Source organism: Bufo gargarizans, chromosome 9 (assembly GCF_014858855.1).
Source record: "Bufo gargarizans isolate SCDJY-AF-19 chromosome 9, ASM1485885v1, whole genome shotgun sequence".
NCBI lineage: Eukaryota > Metazoa > Chordata > Amphibia > Anura > Bufonidae > Bufo > Bufo gargarizans.
In genome coordinates this window covers 92,238,446-92,259,303 of record NC_058088.1, presented here as the reverse complement: position 1 = coordinate 92,259,303, position 20,858 = coordinate 92,238,446, and the positions used below count along the sequence as shown (strand labels likewise).

At 42.5% G+C, this 20,858-nt stretch overlaps 1 protein-coding gene across 1 annotated transcript in view; it reads left to right on the top strand.

The window, feature by feature from the left end:
* The window catches only part of LOC122919791 (thrombospondin type-1 domain-containing protein 7B-like), a 160,700-nt gene that overhangs the window by 59,007 nt on the left and 80,835 nt on the right, over positions 1-20,858 (top strand). The window contains exons 5-8 of the mRNA XM_044268977.1: positions 12,273-12,461; positions 13,572-13,797; positions 14,158-14,273; positions 20,304-20,436. Coding sequence (XP_044124912.1) covers positions 12,273-12,461; positions 13,572-13,797; positions 14,158-14,273; positions 20,304-20,436 — 664 coding nt within the window. The remainder of the gene's footprint in view (positions 1-12,272; positions 12,462-13,571; positions 13,798-14,157; positions 14,274-20,303; positions 20,437-20,858) is intronic.

Genomic DNA, 20,858 nt, shown 5'->3' with positions numbered 1-20,858 from the left:
AGACATATTCTCCATTTCATATTTATACGTAATTACTCTTGGAGGTGGAGTGTCACTTTATTAGGCAGCACGCCCACGTAATGCCCTGTAATATAAGCGCGCCTTCTCGTCTGGAGAAATTGCAGATGGAGACGAGGGCCCTTGAATGCCTCATAGTATTTATGTTGGCAGCAGCCGCGGAAGGGAAAATCCTGAATTGGCTGATCTGCATGAGCTGGCACAGGCGCCAGTCTGACCCCCTGTCTGAACAGTCACATCTTCAAGCCTTGAAGATGAAAGAATTTGTATGAATGTCGGTATCCAGCCGCTAGGGTCAGATCTGGAATCAGGGGATCAGCTAAAGCGCACTGGCTAATGAAAAGCACTGAAACTTTCTAATATACTTTGTGTTTCAAGACCTCTGCTTGCTGTCAGTGAATAAAGACATTCTACTGTACTTAGCAGCAGTGGGACAGTGCAAGATGTTGCAGTTTTATCCTATTAAGACCTCATGCACACGACCGTTGTTGTGTTCCGTTCTGCAAAATGGGGTTCCGTTGTTCCGTGATCCGTTTTCGTTTTGAAGAACCACCAGACCTAAAGGAATGTAAAAAAAAGTCTAAGACAGGTTTGCTATGCAAATGATAGGAAAAAAACTGACGCGGACGCGCGGACAATCTTGTGTGCCTCTGGCTGCAACCCACTTCTATAGCTGCTCTGCTACATTGTGACACGTTGCGTGCCCAAAATCGCTGTGTAAAGAAGCATTCTATCCCTTTAATAGATAAGGAGCTGTCGTTTTTGGTATGCAGCTCACTTGGCAGCGCTCATGTCTGCTTTGTTAACAATCTTCCAGGCTTATTTCCCTACTGGTATACGTGTTCTCCGCTGCATTCTGCTGGGATGGCAGCATATGTCGGCACAGTATGGTTAGTATGCGCTTTACTCAGGAGAAGGAGGCAATTTATATAATTGTGATCTCCACAGACGCCCGCTTCTTCATCCATGATATGACATGTGAAATTGCAGATCATTTTATTCACCACTGAAGTCACTTTCTGCATCAAAAATTTACCGTGTTCACACTGTTAAGGAAATCCGTGGAATTAATTAAGCACTCCGGCAGTTATTTCATTTCTTTGACCTATAATGCAACTAGAGATAAGAGAAGTATGCAAAAATTAGATTCGACTGCTTTTTGCCTAATTTTACGAAAAAAGTTGCTTTGTAACAAATTACTTTGTCACGAAGCGCATTTCTTGCGCAATGACAGGGAACGGCGATTGCTCATAGATGATCCCGGCATCTGATAGAAATAACAGTGTAAATTAAAAAAAAGTTAAAAAAATCATAGTCGCCTCATCCATTTGCCGGCTGCCCCCATTTTGATTGAAGATCTGTAGATCTTATTTCTGCATGTAAGAGAGCAGGAGTGCAGTGATATAAGAGGCCAAACCATACAATGATTAGCTGCAGAGTTATAAAACTCCTCTGATGTGCACAATGTGTCTACGCTATCTGTGAGTGCTGTGTGCAGAATTTCCAGTGTATTTCTAGGAGATATGGCCTCACACTGCTCCCCCTGCCTCCTGCTTGTAAGAAGGAAGAAACCTATCACAAGCAGGAGGCGGGGGAGAGCTGTGAAGCTGCATTACATACGATATACACAGGGACAGGTGTGAGTTAGGGGATAGCAGTCGTATGTCACTGATCTATCACTGGCTGCTTTTATTGTGATGAGAGTCTTCTCTCTCTGCTTCTGTAACTACCCAGAGATGGCACAATAATTAAGAAGGCATAAAGAGACTCTACTTTATTGGTTAATTAAAGCTTATTAGCTAGACTGATTTAAACCGACATATGTTCAGCAGATTTTTGAGTAATCCTTGTACCAGCCCTAGTTACAGTAATTAGATGCTTGTAATTTTTAATAGGGGAAGCTGTTGAGTAACACATTTTAAAGGGGTTCTCCAGGCTCTCCTATATTGATGACCTATCCTCAGGATAAGTCATCAATATCAGATCGGCGGGGTCCGACACCCGGCTGTAGAAAGAGACAGTTGTGCGCAGTGTTCATATGCATCTCCCGACTCTCTTCCTGCTTAATGCTGCCGTCAATGCAAAGCAGCAGCACAGCAGGAAGAGAGACGGGACATGCGCACTGCGCTCGCTGTCTCCTCATACAGCTGTGCCGGGTGTCGGACCCCCGCTGATCTGATATTGATGACCTATTACATGCAGCGATCTCCTCTGCACCATGGGGAGAAGAAATCGCTATGTCATCGCTCGTCCCCATACTGTCTAGTGGTTCGCCGGCGGCAGATCGCTATTAGACAGCACGATCTACCGCTGGCAAGTGCTGATTATTAAGCGTGCTTAAAAATCTGAATTTCGGGGGCACGGCCTAACCGTCAGGGAGTGAGGACGCTCGGCACAGTAGCTCCTCCACCATCCTGACCATATCCTGGCCATCCGGCAAATAATCGCTTCCAGACCGCTGCCCTGAGTCCCAGGGAGGTTCAACCAAGGGGGTAGACCTATTTGGGCCCTCTTCTGCCCTCTGCTCCAGCCAGGTCGATCGGGCGCGGCTTCCGGACTTGAGACCGCGCTGAGACACGGGGGATTTCAGACCATGCCCCCTTGCTTGTGATTCTGACCCAACCAATTGCACCCCCGGACAGACAGCGGCGCCTTAACTGTAAATGGCTGGAGGTTTTTCCTGTGGCTAGTGCAGCACAATAGGGTGTGACTGACTACTGGGCTTGCAACGAGGGATCCTCAAACCCTGTTGTAGAATGGGAGGCTTTCAAGGCGGTTTTGCGGGGCACGCTTATACACGCTATAGAATCCTATAGGAAAGAGCTTGGGATAACTAGAGCTAAATTGGAATCTGAACTGGGGCTTACGGAAGAAAAATACACCCAGAACCCGAGGGATGATACCCATGGGGATTGGGTGGAAGTGCATAGATGCCTCAACCTCCATTTAGTGGAATATACCCAGAAAAAGCTGTTATTCCAAAAACAGGTGGTCTTCTCGGAGGGTGACAAGAATGGGAGAGCACTAGCCTATTTAGCAAAAACGTAATCGCCGCAGACAGTGGTTTCACATATTACCAGTGGGGGGGGGGGGGGTTCGGATAAATGAGCCTAAAGAAATATGCAAGCAATTTGCCCGATATTACGCTGACTTATACGAATCTAAAGCACCCTCTGAGAGAAGTGACTTGGAGAATTTCCTACAGACCATTCCGCTCATACCACTCTCCCAGTCGGACAAGAGTTTCTTGGCTTCCCCAGTAACCGTGGGAGAAATCAAGACAACAATAGAGAGCATGGCGGTCGGGATGTCTCCTGGTCCGGACGGCTTCCCTTTGGAGTGGTACAAACTAGATGTGGACGTGCAATGTGCGCGGCTCATTAAATTGTTTCATTATGCTTTTGAACACAATGAGCTGCCCCCATCTTTCATGGAGGCGACTATTGTGGTAATCCAAAATAAAAAAATAGAAATAGAGGGGCACTCCATATAAGGGAACGGAAGACTGTAGTAAAAATTCGTGTTTAATCTATTATAGACATAGCATCACACAGAATAAAAGACATCCATGTAAAATGACATAAAATAGCAAATCATAAAATCTATATATAAACTCAAGTCCAAAGATCAGGGTCTTAGAGAAACACTGGATAGTGATAGAGGTTCAAAGGTTCATAGATGTGCACACTCTCCACAATAGGATCAGTCCCAGCAGGTGCAGATCCACCTTAATACAGCTCCAAATAGCAGCGTCTGCAGCATCAAATGCCAGGTATAACACACTCTCCAACTGCAGCTTTCAGTATAGGAGGGCAAAATTGCTTCCAATCCTAGAGGGAGTATCTTTTCGTGTGTTTGTAACAAATGTATCAAAGCGTCTCTTACCCTCTGCCTGGATTCAATGCAATAAGTCGAAGACAGCCGAACACAGCTCAACGCGGCGTCCCATGTGACTCCAAGGCTGAAGCAGAGGTTGACGTACTTGTTAAATCCTGATAAGCACCACCTCAATAGGAGATTCGCTGTGCAGATCACCCCGACCGACGGTATTTCTTCTCGGTCACTTGTAATTACTTTGGGGGAAATTTACTCACTGTCCTCAGTACAACAAGTACGTCACCCTCTGCTTCAGCCGTGGAGTCACGTGAGACGTTACGTTCAGACTCCATATCACGTGGGACGCCGCGTTGTGCAGTTCATATGGACCGATTTCCCTGCTGAACATTGATACAAAAATCTTAGCGAAAGTTCTGGCTGGACGTCTCAGGGACGTTATACTATCGGTGATAGACCCAATCAATCCGGTTTTATCCCGGGCAAGACCACAAATATAAATCTTAGGAGGTAATTCACGAATCTGCAGGTTAGACACGAGAACGCGCGATCCTGGGCGATTGCCTCCCTCGACAATGAGAAAGCTTTTGATTCTGTTGAATGGAAAGTTCATGTGGGAGACACTGAAATGTCTGAGGTTCCCTCTGTCTTTTATACGGTGGGTGCAGCTGTTATATCGGGCTCCAAAGGCAAGAGTAAGGGTTAAAGATTACCTGTCGCGCCCCTTTAGGTTGCATAGGGGTACCAGACACGGGTGCCCCTTGTCGCCTATGCGGTTTGCCCTCGTCATGGAAAATCTGACTCAATAATAGTACGTTGATAGAGGAGTGGACAATAGCAGGAATACCAGAAAAGTTATCGTTATATGCAGACCATATATATCTGGCAGATCCTGGTCCCTCTCTGGAGGCCCTCCTGGTTATGGTAGATAGTTTTGGATCCTATTCGGGACTTCGGGTGAACTGGGCGAAGTCTAGCCTGAGGTGGACAGATCAGGCGTGTCTACACTGTCTCGCTTAGAGGTAGGTGACGGCTTTGGGGATTCGGATACACAGAGACCCTAGTCAGTTTTATCAACGGAATGTGGTACCTGCGATGGAGTATATTACCCGTAAGATTGAGGCCTGGGAAAACCTGCCATTATCTCTGGTGGGCCAGATAAACATTGTTAAAAAGGTATTACTGCCTAAGTTGATTTATGTTTACTGAGTAACTCCTTCAAAAATTCCCAAATCTCACTTTGAGTCCTTAGATTGTCGCCATTCTTGTGGAGGCACCAGGCTCCCAGGATTGCTAGGAAATCCTTAAAGGCTTTATATTCACAGGGGGGACTGAGATTGCCAGATATGTATATCTACTATATAGCCTCGCACCTGGTATACGCATCATGGTGGATCAGGGCAGATGCGACAAACCAGCAGTGGTCCTTGAAGCTGCGCTAGCGGGCTCGTACGAGGCGTTGGCAAACTTGGTGTATCGGGGTGAAACACTACACGGAGGCTATGGTGAAAGTTGCAGCGGCATGGAAGGCATTTGTAGAGCTGCATGTGGAGAGCGTAGATGGAGCATATATCCCCCTGTGGAGAAGCATGCATCTTAAAGAGCTTTTCCATCTCATTGACTTTGAATTATGGCCCCAGGAAGGAGTGAGATACCTTACTCAATTACGTATATGAAAACTGTGCTTTCCGCACTTTTGACAGTCTCAAAAAAGAATACGACTTACTGCGTACAAGTTTTTATCGATGCCTCCAGTAGAGACATGCCTGCTGGACGCAATTTGGAGCTTCGCCCCTACAGTTGGAATGTGGGCCCCTCGAATCTATTGCTAGACGAGCACAGCCCTACAAACCAGTTTCCTCTTTCTACGAGGAGATAATGAAAATGCAAGATTCTCCACTGCGGCGATCCTTTAATCGCTGGTCCGTGGATATTCCTGGCCTGGAGGCGTCTCACCTGGAGGAGTTGAGATCTGTATGGAAAACCACGGTCATTAGTGCCCGAGACCAGCTCATCCAGGTCAATCGGATACACAGGGTGTATCTGACCCCGGTGCGCCTGTTCCACATGCGTAAACTACCGGATCCCTCATGTACGAGATGCGGGGAGTCAAGAGGATCCTTGTATCATATGATATGGACGTGTCCCACATTGCAGCTGTACTGGGGACGGATATGCACTTTCATCAATACGGAGTTGGGGCTCCCGGGGAACTGTTCCCCTGTGGTATGCTTATTGGGACTTGTGGTAGAGGTAATCCCTACTAAATATTATTATATTAGTGTTTTATGGGAGAAAGACTATTATCCTAAACTGGAAACCACCTAAGACCCCTACTCTTCAACAGTGGATACAAGTCATAAATGCTGATCTCACCATGTATAAGCTAACATACACCGCTAGAGGAACTCCAGACCGCTTTGCGCAGCACACAGTCTAAGTGTTGACTTAGGTGGGGCAACAGGGTGCTCAGGTGTGTATGTGTGTGTGGTGTGAATGACGTCTAGTGATCGCTCAATATGTCCGGGGGGCTACTGCCATAAAAAGACACACGCAAGTGCTTTTGTTTGGATCCCCTCTTTATTATTGGATTTTTCCTGTGACTGAATACTGCGATACCTGGGCTGGGTGTCTCTAATAATGTCTAATGATCCTACTTGTTTTTACTCATTCCGGTTGGGATGTTGATGTACTGTGAATTTAAAACAAATAAATAAAAAAAAATGAATTTTATCGGGCAATCGGCAGCAGTATTACACTGCAAGATGTTCACTAACGAGTGTCAATGTGAACGCTCGTTAGCGATTATCGGCCGAAATATCGGCCAGTGTAATACACGTTCTCTTATAAGATCAGTCACATGTTTGTACAAGTAGTAGATACAATTGTATCCAGTCCAGACAATGCTCTGTGAGCTAAATAAATAAGTTACAATGTATCAGTCTGGAGCCCAGGCTGATCAGCTGGGGTGCCAGGTGTCAGACCCCCTCCGATCTGAGGATAGGTCATCAACAAATATAACTTGGACAACCCCTTTGAGCTCCATTTACATAAATCTGGAAATTCCCTCTAAAAGAAGGGGTGCTCCCATTCATGACCCTCTTAAATTTGTATAAGATAGGTAATATGTACGGATTTTCGTGCGGAAAAGGTGAGATTGGGGCAAACCTGGGTCAAAATCCAAAACAAAACCCACAAAGCAGATTACAGTACAGATTTAGTAAAGAAATGCAGCAAAATCCACATAAAAATCAGCTCAGAAAATCTGCATAAACTTCACTGGCATGTGCGGTGATCCATTGTGTTCACTGCTAAAGCTATTAAATGTTTAATATATTTTGCGATGCTCTCTGTAACCTAAATGGTTGTGTATAAGCAGGAAATAGTTAAACTGGCAGCTTTTAGTTGCTTGCTAGGAGACAGGCTGGCCCTTCCCCCTGGCTTGTAGAGTAGGATACTCCTAGCAAGCAAAGCTAAAGTAAAGACCTGTTTGTGTGTACTGCCAAAAAGCAGGCCAAAGCAGAAGCCTTACGCAGGAAAACACCATTCCTGAGAGAGGAAAACTGACAGAAAGCAATTTTCCTAAGGAAGAAAGCACTGAATATTTACAGAAGCTTAAGGATCAATTGAAGTCTGTGCTAGACTGAAACAGTAAGGTAAAGGCACGTTTATGGCAATAGACTTTACTGCATGTGGAAAGGGTTATGTGCTTCAGGTGCACTCCACACTTTTCAGACGGACTTGCCATCCGACCTAGGACTGGACACCACAGACTTTGCATGTTTTTGTTCAATTTGGGAAGATTGCATAGTGTATCCAGAAAGACTGTGGGAGGACTACTACTATAATTGCCACCTCCTATATACAGCCTTTGAGAAAACCTTGCCCTGTGATATACCTCAGAATTTAGCCTACTACTTGTAATTACACGGTGACACCCATCATCCTCAGTAAAGATAATGATCTTTGTTATAATCAAGCTGGGCCTGGTCATTGCCTCCACCATCCACCGGCCCTTGTGATGTCGTCCTACCTTGCACCTTGCTACACACACCTTTGCCATCAAGGGCACCCCAACCACCATCAGGAAGGAGCCCTAGACCTAGGGTGTGCCCATAGGGGATGAAGGGCTTTGCCCCTCCAACCACTGCATGCCCCATCCAGGGAGAACTGGAGTAGGTCTAGCCAAAGTGAGTAACTACGACACCCTCATTGCAACTGCTACCACTCCCATCCTCTCCAACACCAGTATCAGGCCTCCCTGGTGGTCCAGCAAACTGCGTGAAAATTGCAAGCATCCGCAAGCAAGTGCAGATGTGGTGCGATTTTCACGCATGGTTGCTAGGAGATGATAGGGATGAAAGCAACCCCGGACCCCATTAAAATCTATTCACTGTATTATTTTCACTTATAACATGGTTATAAAGGAAAATAATAGCATTCTTAATACAGAATGCTTACTAAAATATGGATTGAGGGGTTAAAAAATAAAAAAATTAACTCACCTCATCCAATTGATCGCGCAGCCGGCATCGTCTTCTTGCTTTTTCTTTCAGGACCTGCAAAAGGACCTTTGATGACTTAATCGCGCTCACCACGCGGTGAGCGTGGTGACATCAGCGCAGGTCCTGCTGAATGAAGATAGAGGGATCTTCTATCTTCATTTAGCAGGACCTGCCCTGACGTCACCACGCTCACCGCGTGGTGAGCGCGATTACGTCATCAAAGGTCCTTTTGCAGGTCCTGAAAGAAAAAGAAGGAAGACGATGCTGGCTGCGCGATCAAGTGGATGAGGTGAGTTATGTTTTTATTATTTTTTAACCCCTCAATCGGCATTTTAGTAAGCATTCTGTATTTAGAATGCTATTATTTTCCTTTATAACCATGTTACAGTGAATAGACTTTAATGGGGTCTGGGGTTGCTTTCATCTCCTAGCAGCCATGTGTGAAAATCACACCGCATCCGCACTTGCTTGCGATTTTCACGCATACCCATTCACTTCTATGGGGCCTGCGTTACGTGAAAAATGCAGAATATAGAACATGCTGCGATTTTCACGCAGCGCACAAGTGATGCGTGAAAATCACCGCTCATGTGCACAGACCCATAGAAGTGAATGGGGTCGGATTCAGTGCGGGTGCAACGCGTTCACCTCATGCATTGCACCCGCGAGGAAAACTCACTTGTGTGAAAGAGGCCTAAGTCTTCACATTTATTCCTGGAGTTATATTTAGAAGGCTCTGAAATAACTGAGAATGGCAGTGGGAAAATAGAGAATTCAATTACCACCAGAAGCAGCATGTTCTGTCCATGCAGACTGAGCGCAGCCTGGAACACAATGCAGAGGTTCCCAACAAACAGCAGATCGCGACCATGCATTTTTTATAATGGAAACAACTCTCGGCTCTGTACATTGACTCTGGATGGAAGTGAAAGGGGAAGCAACATATTAACACTGTGGGATTTTGATTGAAAAGTACATTTATCTACCTATTAGCATACGGCTGGATCATGCAGTTCTTTTTAGCAGTTTTGGCTCAGTTTTTACTGTCGTTTTTTTTTAGCTAAAGTCTTAGGCCGATCCAGCATGGCGGGCAACCGTTAAAGGAGTTGTCCCATGAATAATAGTCTACAGTTTCCAAACCAGCACCTGGATCTGAATAGTTTTGTAACTACATGTAATTAAAATTTTTGTATAGACCCCGAGCTATTCAATAAAATGTATCTCTATAGTGCCACCTGCTGTTTACTCTTTTCCTTATTTCTTGTCCACCTCACTAAGGTGGTCGCACGTGCTCAGTTCAAATCTTCAGCTGCCAGCAGCCATATCTACTGTTAGAAGCTGCAGCAGTTACAGGGAAAGGTCTACAGAAGGAAGGACGCACCCACTGAGAAAGCAAATGCCCCCTGAGCTACCAGCCTGGTTCTAGGCTTGTTACAAAGAGACTGTCATGTTGTATATGAGGTTTCATTTTAATTTACGTCAGTCATGGACTAACCCCTATAAAGGGATTGTGCCCATTCACTTCAATGGGAGGAGCCCCGGTGGAACCAGGTCCTTCCCCTACACAGATTGGATGGAGCTGTGTAGTTCTAGCGCCAACTTCTGCTACTGCAGAAGAGCTGATCGTTGGGGTACGGGGTGAGGGACGCCCACTGATCACATTTTGTTTGCCTAGCCTAATGCAAGGCCATCGAAGTAAAGGCGTAGACAACCCCTTTAAGATGTGTCCACGTGGGATGTAAATTGAATGTAAACAATGTTCTTCAGATTCATGGCAGAACTTGCAGTAAAATCGACAGCAAAGTCCGCATATTTTTTTTTCCGCGGATCTACTAGAGAATTCACCTGGATGCAAATCTACGGCAGAAATGTTGCAACATTTAAAATCGGCACGGCAGGTTGTTTTACACATTGTTTTTCCCCACAGCAGGTGGGAGAGATTTGTTAAACGCTTATCCACTTCGCTGCTACTGTAAAATGTAGAGGATTTTCCACTGCATGTAAACAAAAGCCTTAGGCCCCTTTCACACGGGCGAGATGTCCGCGCGGGTGCGATGCGTGAGGTGAACACATTGCACCCGCACTGAATCCGGACCCATTCATTTCTATGGTGCTGTTCACATGAGCAGTGATTTTCACGCATCACTTGTGTGTTGCGTGAAAATCTCAGCATGCTCTATATTCTGCGTTTTTCACATAATGCAGGCCCCATAGAAGTGAATGGGGCTGCGTGAAAATCGCAAGCATCCGCAAGCAAGTGCATATGCGGTGCGATTTTCACGCACAGTTGCTAGGAGACGATTGGGATGGGGACCCGATCTTTATTATCTTCCCTTATAATATGGTTATAAGGGAAAATAATAGCATTCTGAATACAGAATGCATAGTACAATAGGGCTGGAGGGGTTAAAAAAACAATAAAAAATAATTTAACTCACCTTAATCCACTTGTTCGCGCAGCCGGCATCTCTTCTGTCTTCTTCTCTGAGGAATAGGACCTTTGATGACGTCACTGCGCTCATCACATGGTCCGTCACATGATCCATCATCATGGTAAAAGACCATGTGATGGACCATGTGATGAGCACAGTGACGTCATCAAAGGTCCTATTCCTCACAGATGAAGACAGAAGAGATGCCGGCTGCGCGAACAAGTGGATTAAGGTGAGTTAAATTATTTTTTATAGTTTTGTAACCCCTCCAGCCCTATTGTACTATGCATCCTGTATTCAGAATGCTATTATTTTCCCTTATAACCATGTTATAAGGGGAAATAATACAATCTACACAACCTTGAACCCAAACCTGAACTTCTGTGAAGAAGTTCGGATCTGGGTACCACAGTCAGTTTTTTATCACGCGCCTGCAAAACACACGCGATAAAAACTGAACAACGGAACACAATCGCAGTCAAAACTGACTGCAATTGCATACCTACTTGCGCGGGACACTTATCCGGACACGCTCATGTGAAAGAGGCCTAAGTCCTTCCTTTAGATTTTCCATTCCTCTTGAATCCATTTTTGGGTTTGGCTCAAACCAAAAACGCATGAAAACATCATGTGTTAATTCAAGTTCAAACAATTGTAAGAGGTGACCCGGACGAGGCAGCCCCCGTCCATGCCATACTAGTTGGTGTTGAGGTAATAGAAGGAAGGGTCTCTCGATCTGAAGGACCACCATTCTACATTGAAGTCATCAGTGGTCTGTGATGTCTCAATTACCTTACATCATTGAGGAGATGATCATTTATCTTGCTGTTACCCCAGCGATGACCATGACAAGGGGCTCCCCAACTTTACCCTGAAGGGCAGAGACAGTATGTAAAGGGGATCATCCAAACTAGACCAAAGAAACTAAAGACTCCTAAAGAACACAATGCATGGCAATGGAAGGATGGAAGGTTCTTTTGCCTACGAGTCTCTGTGCTTGGAGGACCACAGGCTACATACTTACTCTGTTTCAGCAATGTAACGTACGTATTCATTTTCATCACATAGCTCGATCCTATACAATACGATGGATGCAAGCACATGGACATAATGCCATTGTTGGTGGGCCCCTGGTATTGCCTTTGGGCCCAGAAGCTTCACACTATGCTGATACTAGGTCAGTGGTAAGGATACAGGATCCTTACAGAGTTTGGATCAGGTATTATTAATTTTATTTGCACCAGGGTTCTTTCACTCTACTGGACTCCATTGAATTTCCATTAAGACCTATGGAAATACCCGTCTTGATTTTGTTGCTACTGTTCCTTTGGTGTTGGTACCGTTGAAATATTCAGCAGGCACATACAATGGAGAGTAAACCCCCTGACTGTAACATTAATGTTATTACAGAGTACTCGATGCTCAGGGCTGTAATGTCTCTGTTCTCTTGGCACGAGGCTGTAATCTTTCTGTTCTCTTGTAGGTCTTCCGGTCTCTGCGGACCTGTGCGTCGATGAGCCCCCTGTGCAGCTGGTATGTAAGGTACCCTGCAGCCTGGACTGTGTCATCAGTGAATGGTCAGACTGGTCGCAGTGCTCCAGGTCCTGTTCCACAAAAAATGCTGAAGGAAAGCAGAGCAGAAGCAGGTCAATCCTTGCCTACCCTGGAGAAGGTAAGTGCCCACCTGTGTGCCCATATAAACCAGGTCCCTTGGGTGCCAGATAATCAAGCATTCAGAAATAGAGAAGTACATTTAAGAATTACCAGACATCCTTGAGTCAGTAGAGTGACATCTACTCGGTTACCAGGAGTTGTCACCCGTCACAGTGACAACTAAAGCTGAGGATTCTGGAGACACTGGGTGATAACGCTGGTTGGACCTGTAGTGGTGACCATATTGGTTGCCCCACAGTGTTACACCTTATGATAGTAAATAAAGTAACATTGCGACCAGCAAGTTGCCGAAAGCATGACAGGGCAGTCACAAGAATCCAAAACCTGCTGGAAATCTTGCAACTATTGTGTCATGGAAAACTGCAGTTTGCGCAACCCCATGGAGTGTCATTAGTTTGATTACAGGCAGCGCTTCACTGCGAACTCTGGTTGTATGACCTGTGTCGAGGCCAAATTCAGCATTGAGCCATATGGCCAAGGTCACCATGGAGCCATATGGCCAAGGTCACCAGAGAAACATATGGCCAAAGTCACCATGGAGCCCTATGGCCAAGGTCACCATGGAGCCATATGGCCAAGGTCACCATGGAGCCATATGGCCAAGGTCACCATGGAGCCATATGGCCAAGGTCACCAGAGAAACATATGGCCAAAGTCACCATGGAGCCATATGGCCAAGATTACCATGGAGCCATATGGCCAAAGTCAGCATGGAGCCATATGGCCAAAGTCAGCATGGAGCCATATGGCCAAAGTCACCATGGAGCCATAGTTTTATCTGAGACTTACTGTGGTTCCAGCCCATGAGACCTCGGGGAAAGTAACTAAAGTTGCCTTTGAGGGTTAGTGTAGTACTACATGCAGCCATTCTCCACTCTGGCTAATAGATGGGGTCTGTCCAAGCAGCAGACCCCCCCTACTCCATGACATTCCATATGTCTTTATAGGGCAACACAAGGACATCTAAAGATTGCACATTTAATGCAAGAGGCCATTTGACAGGAGTCAAGGAATTTTTTTAGAAATTTACTTTGAAGGTTAAACTGTATTTTACCAAAACATTTGAACCTGTTATTGTTATTGTTAAGTGACGCAATTATATCTGCAGGTGGAAAGCTCTGTCCTTCAAACCAAGCCTTGTACGAGTATCGACTGTGTAACAACCACCCCTGCTCGACATTTTACTGGGAGGCATCACCATGGGAACCGTGCACAAAGATAACACCACTAAATGCCACCGGCAGCTGGAACAATGAGGCAGCGTGTGGTCTGGGGGTGCAAACCCGAAGAGTCTACTGCATCAAGAGCCATGGAGGCCAAGTCACCAGCAAAAGGTCATTTACCAAAATGTTAATGAAATGCAAGATAGCAATATTTTCTCCTACTATGACCCCAAGTAGATTAATATTTCTCATAGCATGTAGAGGAAATTCATAGAGTAGAATTCATTTTATGATAATGGTACAGAGAGCATGTCATAATCATATAAATTCAGAATTACAGAATTCTACCTGTTTGCAGCCACCACTAGGGGGAGTGCACGGCATGCAGATTAATATAGCTCTGATATATACAGTAAATCCAATTGTGTGTTAAATACAGTGTATAATTGTCTTTAAGGAAAGGATATTTCACGCTGAGGTGGGTTCTAGACGACTCTAGCTTTAATATTTCACTTCTGTTATCATTTTCAGATGCCCAGAATCTACAAAACCTGAAACAGTTCGGACCTGTAATTTGCCTTGTGTTAAGGACTGTATTGTAACTCTGTTTAGTGAGTGGATTCCATGTCCCAAAACATGTCGGCCTGGTGAGTTACGAGGAGACCTTCTGAAGTTCTTCATTTAGGTTGCCCAGGGTTAGATTTATATGGAAGGTTCTCATTAGGAATATTCTGTATGTAGTATATTCAATTAGACATATGGAGGCAGTATTATAGTAGTTATATTCTTGTACATAGGAGGCAGTATTATAGTAGTTATATTCTTGTACATAGGAGGCAGTATTATAGTAGTTATATTCTTGTACATAAGAGGCAGCATTATAGCAGTTATATTCTTGTACATAAGAGGCAGCATTATAGCAGTTATATTCTTGTACATAGGAGCAGTATTATAGTAGTTATATTCATGTACATAGGAGCAGTATTATAGTAGTTATAGTCTTGTACATAGGAGCAGTATTATAGTAGTTATATCCTTGTACATAGGAGCAGTATTATAGTAGTTATATTCTTGTACATAGGAGCAGTATTATAGCAGTTATATTCTTGTACATAGGAGCAGTATTATAGTAGTTATATTCTTGTACATAAGAGGCAGCATTATAGCAGTTATATTCTTGTACATAGGAGCAGTATTATAGTAGTTATATTCTTGTACATAGGAGGCGGTATTATAGTAGTAATATTATTGTACATAGGAGCAGTATTATAGTAGTTATATTCTTGTACATAGGAGCAGTATTATAGTAGTTATATACTTGTATATAGGAGGCAGTATTATAGTAGTTATATTCTTGTACATAGGAGGCAGTATTATAGTAGTTATATTCCTGTACATAGGAGCAGTATTATAGTAGTTATATTCTTGTACATAGGAGCAGTATTATAGTAGTTATATTCTTGTACATAGGAGCAGTATTATAGTAGTTATATTATTGTACATAGGAGCAGTATTATAGTAGTTATATTCTTGTACATAGGAGCAGTATTATAGTAGTTATATTCTTGTACATAGGAGGCAGTATTATAGTAGTTATATTCTTGTACATAGGAGCAGTATTATAGTAGTTATATTCTTGTACATAAGAGGCAGTATTATAGTAGTTATATTCTTGTACATAGAAGCAGTATAATAGTAGTTATATTCTTGTACATAGGAGGTAGTATTATAGTAGTTATATTCTTGTACATAGGAGCAGTATAATAGTAGTTATATTCTTGTACATAGGAGCAGTATAATAGTAGTTATAGTCTTATACATAGGAGCAGTATTATAGTAGTTATATTCTTGTACATAGGAGCAGTATTATAGTAGTTATATTCTTGTACATAGGAGCAGTATTATAGTAGTTATATTCTTGTACATAGGAGGCAGTATTATAGTAGTTATATTCTTGTACATAGGAGCAGTATTATAGTAGTTATATTCTTGTACATAGGAGAAGTATTATAGTAGTTATATTCTTGTACATAGGAGCATGCAATCAAGAAAATAATGCCTGGAGATCATGAATTCGCAAATTCGCGAATATATGACGAATATTCGCCCAAATATTCGCGAAATATCGCAAATTCGAATATTGCCCCTGCCGCTCATCACTACATAGGAACAGTATTATAGTAGTTATATTCTTGTAAATAGGAGGCAGTATTATAGTAGTTATATTCCTGTACATAGGAGCAGTATTATAGTAGTTATATTCTTGTACATAGGAGCAGTATTATTGTAGTTATATTCTTGTACATAGGAGCAGTATTATTGTAGTTATATTCTAGTACATAGGAGCAGTATTATAGTAGTTATATTCTTGTACATAGGAGCAGTATTCTAGTAGTTATATTCTTGTACATAGGAGGCAGTATTATAGTAGTTATACTTTTGTATATAAGAGCAGTATTATAGTAGTTATATTCTTGTACATAGGAGCAGTATTATAGTAGTTATATTCTTGTACACAGGAGGAAGTATTATAATAGTTATATTCCTGTACATAGGAGCAGTATTATAGTAGTTATATTCTTGTACACAGGAGGAAGTATTATAGTAGATATATTCTTGTACATAGGAGGCAGTATTATAGCAGTTATATTCTTGTATATAGGAGCAGTATTATAGTAGTTATATTCTTGTACATAGGAGCAGTATTATAGCAGTTATATTCTTGTATATAGGAGCAGTATTATAGCAGTTATATTCTTGTACATAGGAGCAGTATTATAGTAGTTATATTCTTGTACATAGGAGCGGTATTATAGTAGTTATATTCTTGTACATAGGAGCAGTATTATAGTAGTTATATTCTTGTACATAGGAGCAGTATTATAGTAGTTATATTCTTGTACATAGGAGCAGTATTATAGTAGTTATATTCTTGTACATAGGAGCAGTATTATAGCAGTTATATTCTTGTACATAGGAGCAGTATTATAGTAGTTATATTCTTGTACATAGGAGCAGTATTATAGTAGTTATATTCTTGTACATAGGAGGCAGTATTATAGTAGTTATATTCTTGTACATAGGAGCAGTATTATAGTAGTTATATTCTTGTACATAGGAGCAGTATTATTGTAGATATATTCTTGTACATAGGAGCAGTATTATAGTAGTTATATGCAATATAACATAAATAGGAGGCAATATTATAGAATCTGATGCTGGTATAGTTTTTTTTAAACAATGGTTATATGACCATTAAATGTGAAAAACATTTTCCTAAACCATAAATATGGTCAGAACAGTTGTCACTCCCCCCCCCTCCCCCTCCCCTCATCTACGCAGGTCATACACAGAGCATTAATCAGCAAGGGGCACCATTCAGAACAGAATAATAAAAATACGTTTTTCTTCAATTGTTTGCTATTTAGTACCTGTGAATAATTTAGTCGATGATGCATAATGTATATATTTTTTTTATAAATAAAGCCTATCCATAAATGAAAGAGAGTGGAGCGTTATGAATGTGCAGTAGCCCTGACAGAGCCACCGCGTCCCCAGGCTCTCCTGCCTACACGTTCACAACCTAATGAAAGGAATAACCGGCTGATGCGCACATTAAATGGAATCTGTAACATCTGTGCTGCTGTTATTTGCGGCTCTAAATACCTGCACAGTTATAGAAAGAGGTGATATAATGTTCATGGAGAGAGCACTTTCCCTCAGCGTGCGAGATTGGAGAATAGCGGAGGGAAAACAAATCCCTCTAAATGCATAGTTGCTAATAGTCCCAGATTTGCCAAGCTTGTCCCAGGCTGAAAATGGAAGGGGGTTATTTATACCCCACCTAAGAGTGGGTTCTACCTAGCGGGGTTTGTCCAGCTTTGAAACACCTTAGGGTAGTTGCTCTTCCCTGCCGGACCTGTGATGGAACCATACTTACCAGGTTCCTGCCACTCTGCTCCGGCTCCTTGGACCCACCACACTCCACCTGTCACTGGACTTGGGTTACATATCCTGCTGCCTCTTGGGGGATTTGTCTCCGCAGTGGCCAGTGATTGGCAGAAGCAGTACATGTTACCCCCATTAATAAAGACCGGCGAGCAGAGGAGCGAACAAGCCAGAACCTGGGCATTAGATTATATGAATGCTTCTCTCCACAGGGAAAGGGGCTACCCAAATGTGTTTCAAAGGTGGACAACTCCTTTAAATGCCCCAAATTTGCCAATAGTAACTGTTGCTAAGTATTTTAATGCCTATTTTATATTGGAATGCATAATGTTATTATAGCCAGTATGTTATTGTTTTGACCAACGCTAAATGTAGAAGAAAGAGGCCCCATAGCAAGAATAAAGGGGCCCCTTCTGGTGCTCGTTAACACCACCTCCTTACTCAGAGACAGAAGGACCTGGTGCTGGTATTCACCTCATGTTTTTTTCCATGATCCAGTTGATTGCTAACATTATATGATCTGAGGAGAGGAGATCCCTGCACATTTTCTGACAACCTAATTAGAAAAAAGGACAAAGCCAACCTGAAAGAGCCCTCTAACAGCCATATGGGCTGCCTCGTTGGTACTTAAGGCCATACATGCCAACTTTTAGAGATGGTCTTCAGGAAGATGTGGGAACAGTTGCCCACACAGTACGTTGCAGTTTTCGTACATAGGCCATGCCCCTCTTTGTATGGCACAGCCCTATTGCAAGTCATAAGTCCCTACACCCCCCCCTCCTCGGAGTAGAAGTCGCCTGTATGTACGCAGCTATCTATATAATATGTCATGGCTGTGTATGGTCTGCCTGTGTTCTTTTTATTCTGCTCTCTATGTATGGACAGATACAACCTACCTGTGCCCCCTACCTTTTCCATGCTTTATGTATAATACCCTATGGTCAGGTATCAGTTGCCTGTGCCTCCTGCTTCCTATGTAATACATTATGACCACCTATAAGTTTCCTGTGCAACCCTTCTCTCAATACAGATTTATTAAAGGATTTACACCACTTTTATGGCCCGTGCTCAATGGATTTACAAAAATTTTACACCATAAACTGATACAGATTATAGCATAAATCTAAGCATATGAAACTGGCTGATCTGCTGGGTACACGCTTGGCAGCTGAAGGCATCTGTGTTGGTCCCATGTTCATATGTGCCGCATTGCTGAGAAAAATTATGTTTTAATACATGAAAATGAGCTACCGTAATCTGCTTATCTGCTGAAAGATGCCCTTTAAAGAGACTCTGTCCCCAGGATCAACCCTATTAAACCAGATAGATGCCTGGTAGGGCTCATCATGCTGATTAAAAATGTACCTTTCTTTTGTATGTATGATAAATAGATGCAGAGATATCTGCATTTATATGTATATGCAAATGAGAGGTTCGAGCACCAGAAGGCGGGGCTCAATCCTTGGAGCACTGCTTCGTAACACCCCCTGTGCTCTTCACACTCTCCGCTCCCATTGATTGACAGGGCTAGACATGCTGAGGGCAGAGCTGAGTTCTAGCATCTACATATCACATACACTATGTACTATAGCTTCACCACACTGAGATCTGCTCAGAAAACTACATATCACTGCTTTATTAACAGGCACAATATATGATTATAAAGACACCAGTGATATGTATTCACTTATATCCATAGGAAAGACACTTTTTTTTATATCTTGTTGGTAATGGTATAGCTCAGTGGTTAAGTATTTGATTTTACAAGTAGAGATCCCAGGTGTGAATCTTAGGAGCAACTTCAAATATTTTTTTCTTCAGATATATTTTTTTATTCCACATTTATCCCATTAGAAAAGTCTATATCCTTATCATACTGAGAATAATAAAAAAAAATTTGAAAGCTAATAAATATTGCAGGTTTCTTTATAATCATATATTATATCTATAAATAAACCAGACACTATTCTCAATATAGTAAGGCCTTTATTATTATTATAAATTTAATTATATATAATTTATTATAGTATTGCTTTTTAATACGGTTTTAAATAAAATTGAAAAAAAAAAAATGAAAAAAATATAACTTAAGTAAGTCTCCCTTAGAACTCAAACCTAGGATCTCTACATGCATAGTAGACTACTATACCACCAAGCTACAACATTATCATATAGAAAAATGTTTTTTTCTTTGCTTTTAAGCTAACACATATCACTGGTGTCTTTATAATCATATATTGTGTATGTGAATAAAGCAGTAATATGTAGATTAGCTTTCTGAGCAGATCTCAGTGTGGTCAAGCTATAGTACATAGTGTATATGATATTTACTCGCTAGCACATAGCTCTTGGACACAGCTCTCCCCTCAGCATGTCTAGCCCTGTCAATCAAGGGGAGGGGAGAGTGTGCAGAGCGCAGGGGGTCTTACAAAGCAGTTCTCCAAGGATTCAGCCCCGTCTGCATATTTCTCTGCAGCTGTTTAGCATACAGACAAAAGAAAGGTATAGTTTTAATATGCATGATGAGCCCTACCAGCCAGTATGTCTGGTCTAATGGAGCTTATCCTAGTGAAGGCTGCCCAAAACAGCTGACCTGTTGAGGTGTCAGACCCTCACAAATCTGATGACCAATCAATATTTAAGCCCTGTAATCCATGGAGCCACCATAGAAGCTTTTATTAATGTGCTTCTTGTGAGTATAGTTATTTAACTGTTCCGTATCATTTCAGGGAACCACTCTGTGGTCAAGCAGTCGCGATACAGGATAATATTACAAGATGCAATGAATGGCGGTCAGGAGTGCCCGGATACTCTGTATGAGGAGAGGGAGTGTGAGGATGTCCCTATCTGTCTAATGTACAGGTAAATTTTGGTCCTGTTTAGCCTCATACCATGCAACTGGTGATAGATGCATTGTTTCCACACTAATCTTCCTAAATAGAGGATACACAATCTTCCAATATAAGCAATATCTTTATAGAGGGTGGAGCACAGATTTTCTGCTCCAGAGCATAAATTATATGCAATATCTACACCAGCCCATAGGTGGCATGGACTTCAGTTTCTGGCACACAGATATCAATAAAGTTGCCACATATTGTAGTGTGTGAAACACCAATTTTTACTAAATATATGCCATTGAGTTTAAAAGTAAAATTCTATCTGCCAGCAGGCACCACTAGGGGGAGCTTATGAGTTCAATGTATAAACAGTATGCAGTAAGCTCTAACTCCATCTAGTGGTGACGGCAGGAAGCCAGAATTTAACTTTAAATCTATGCAGGG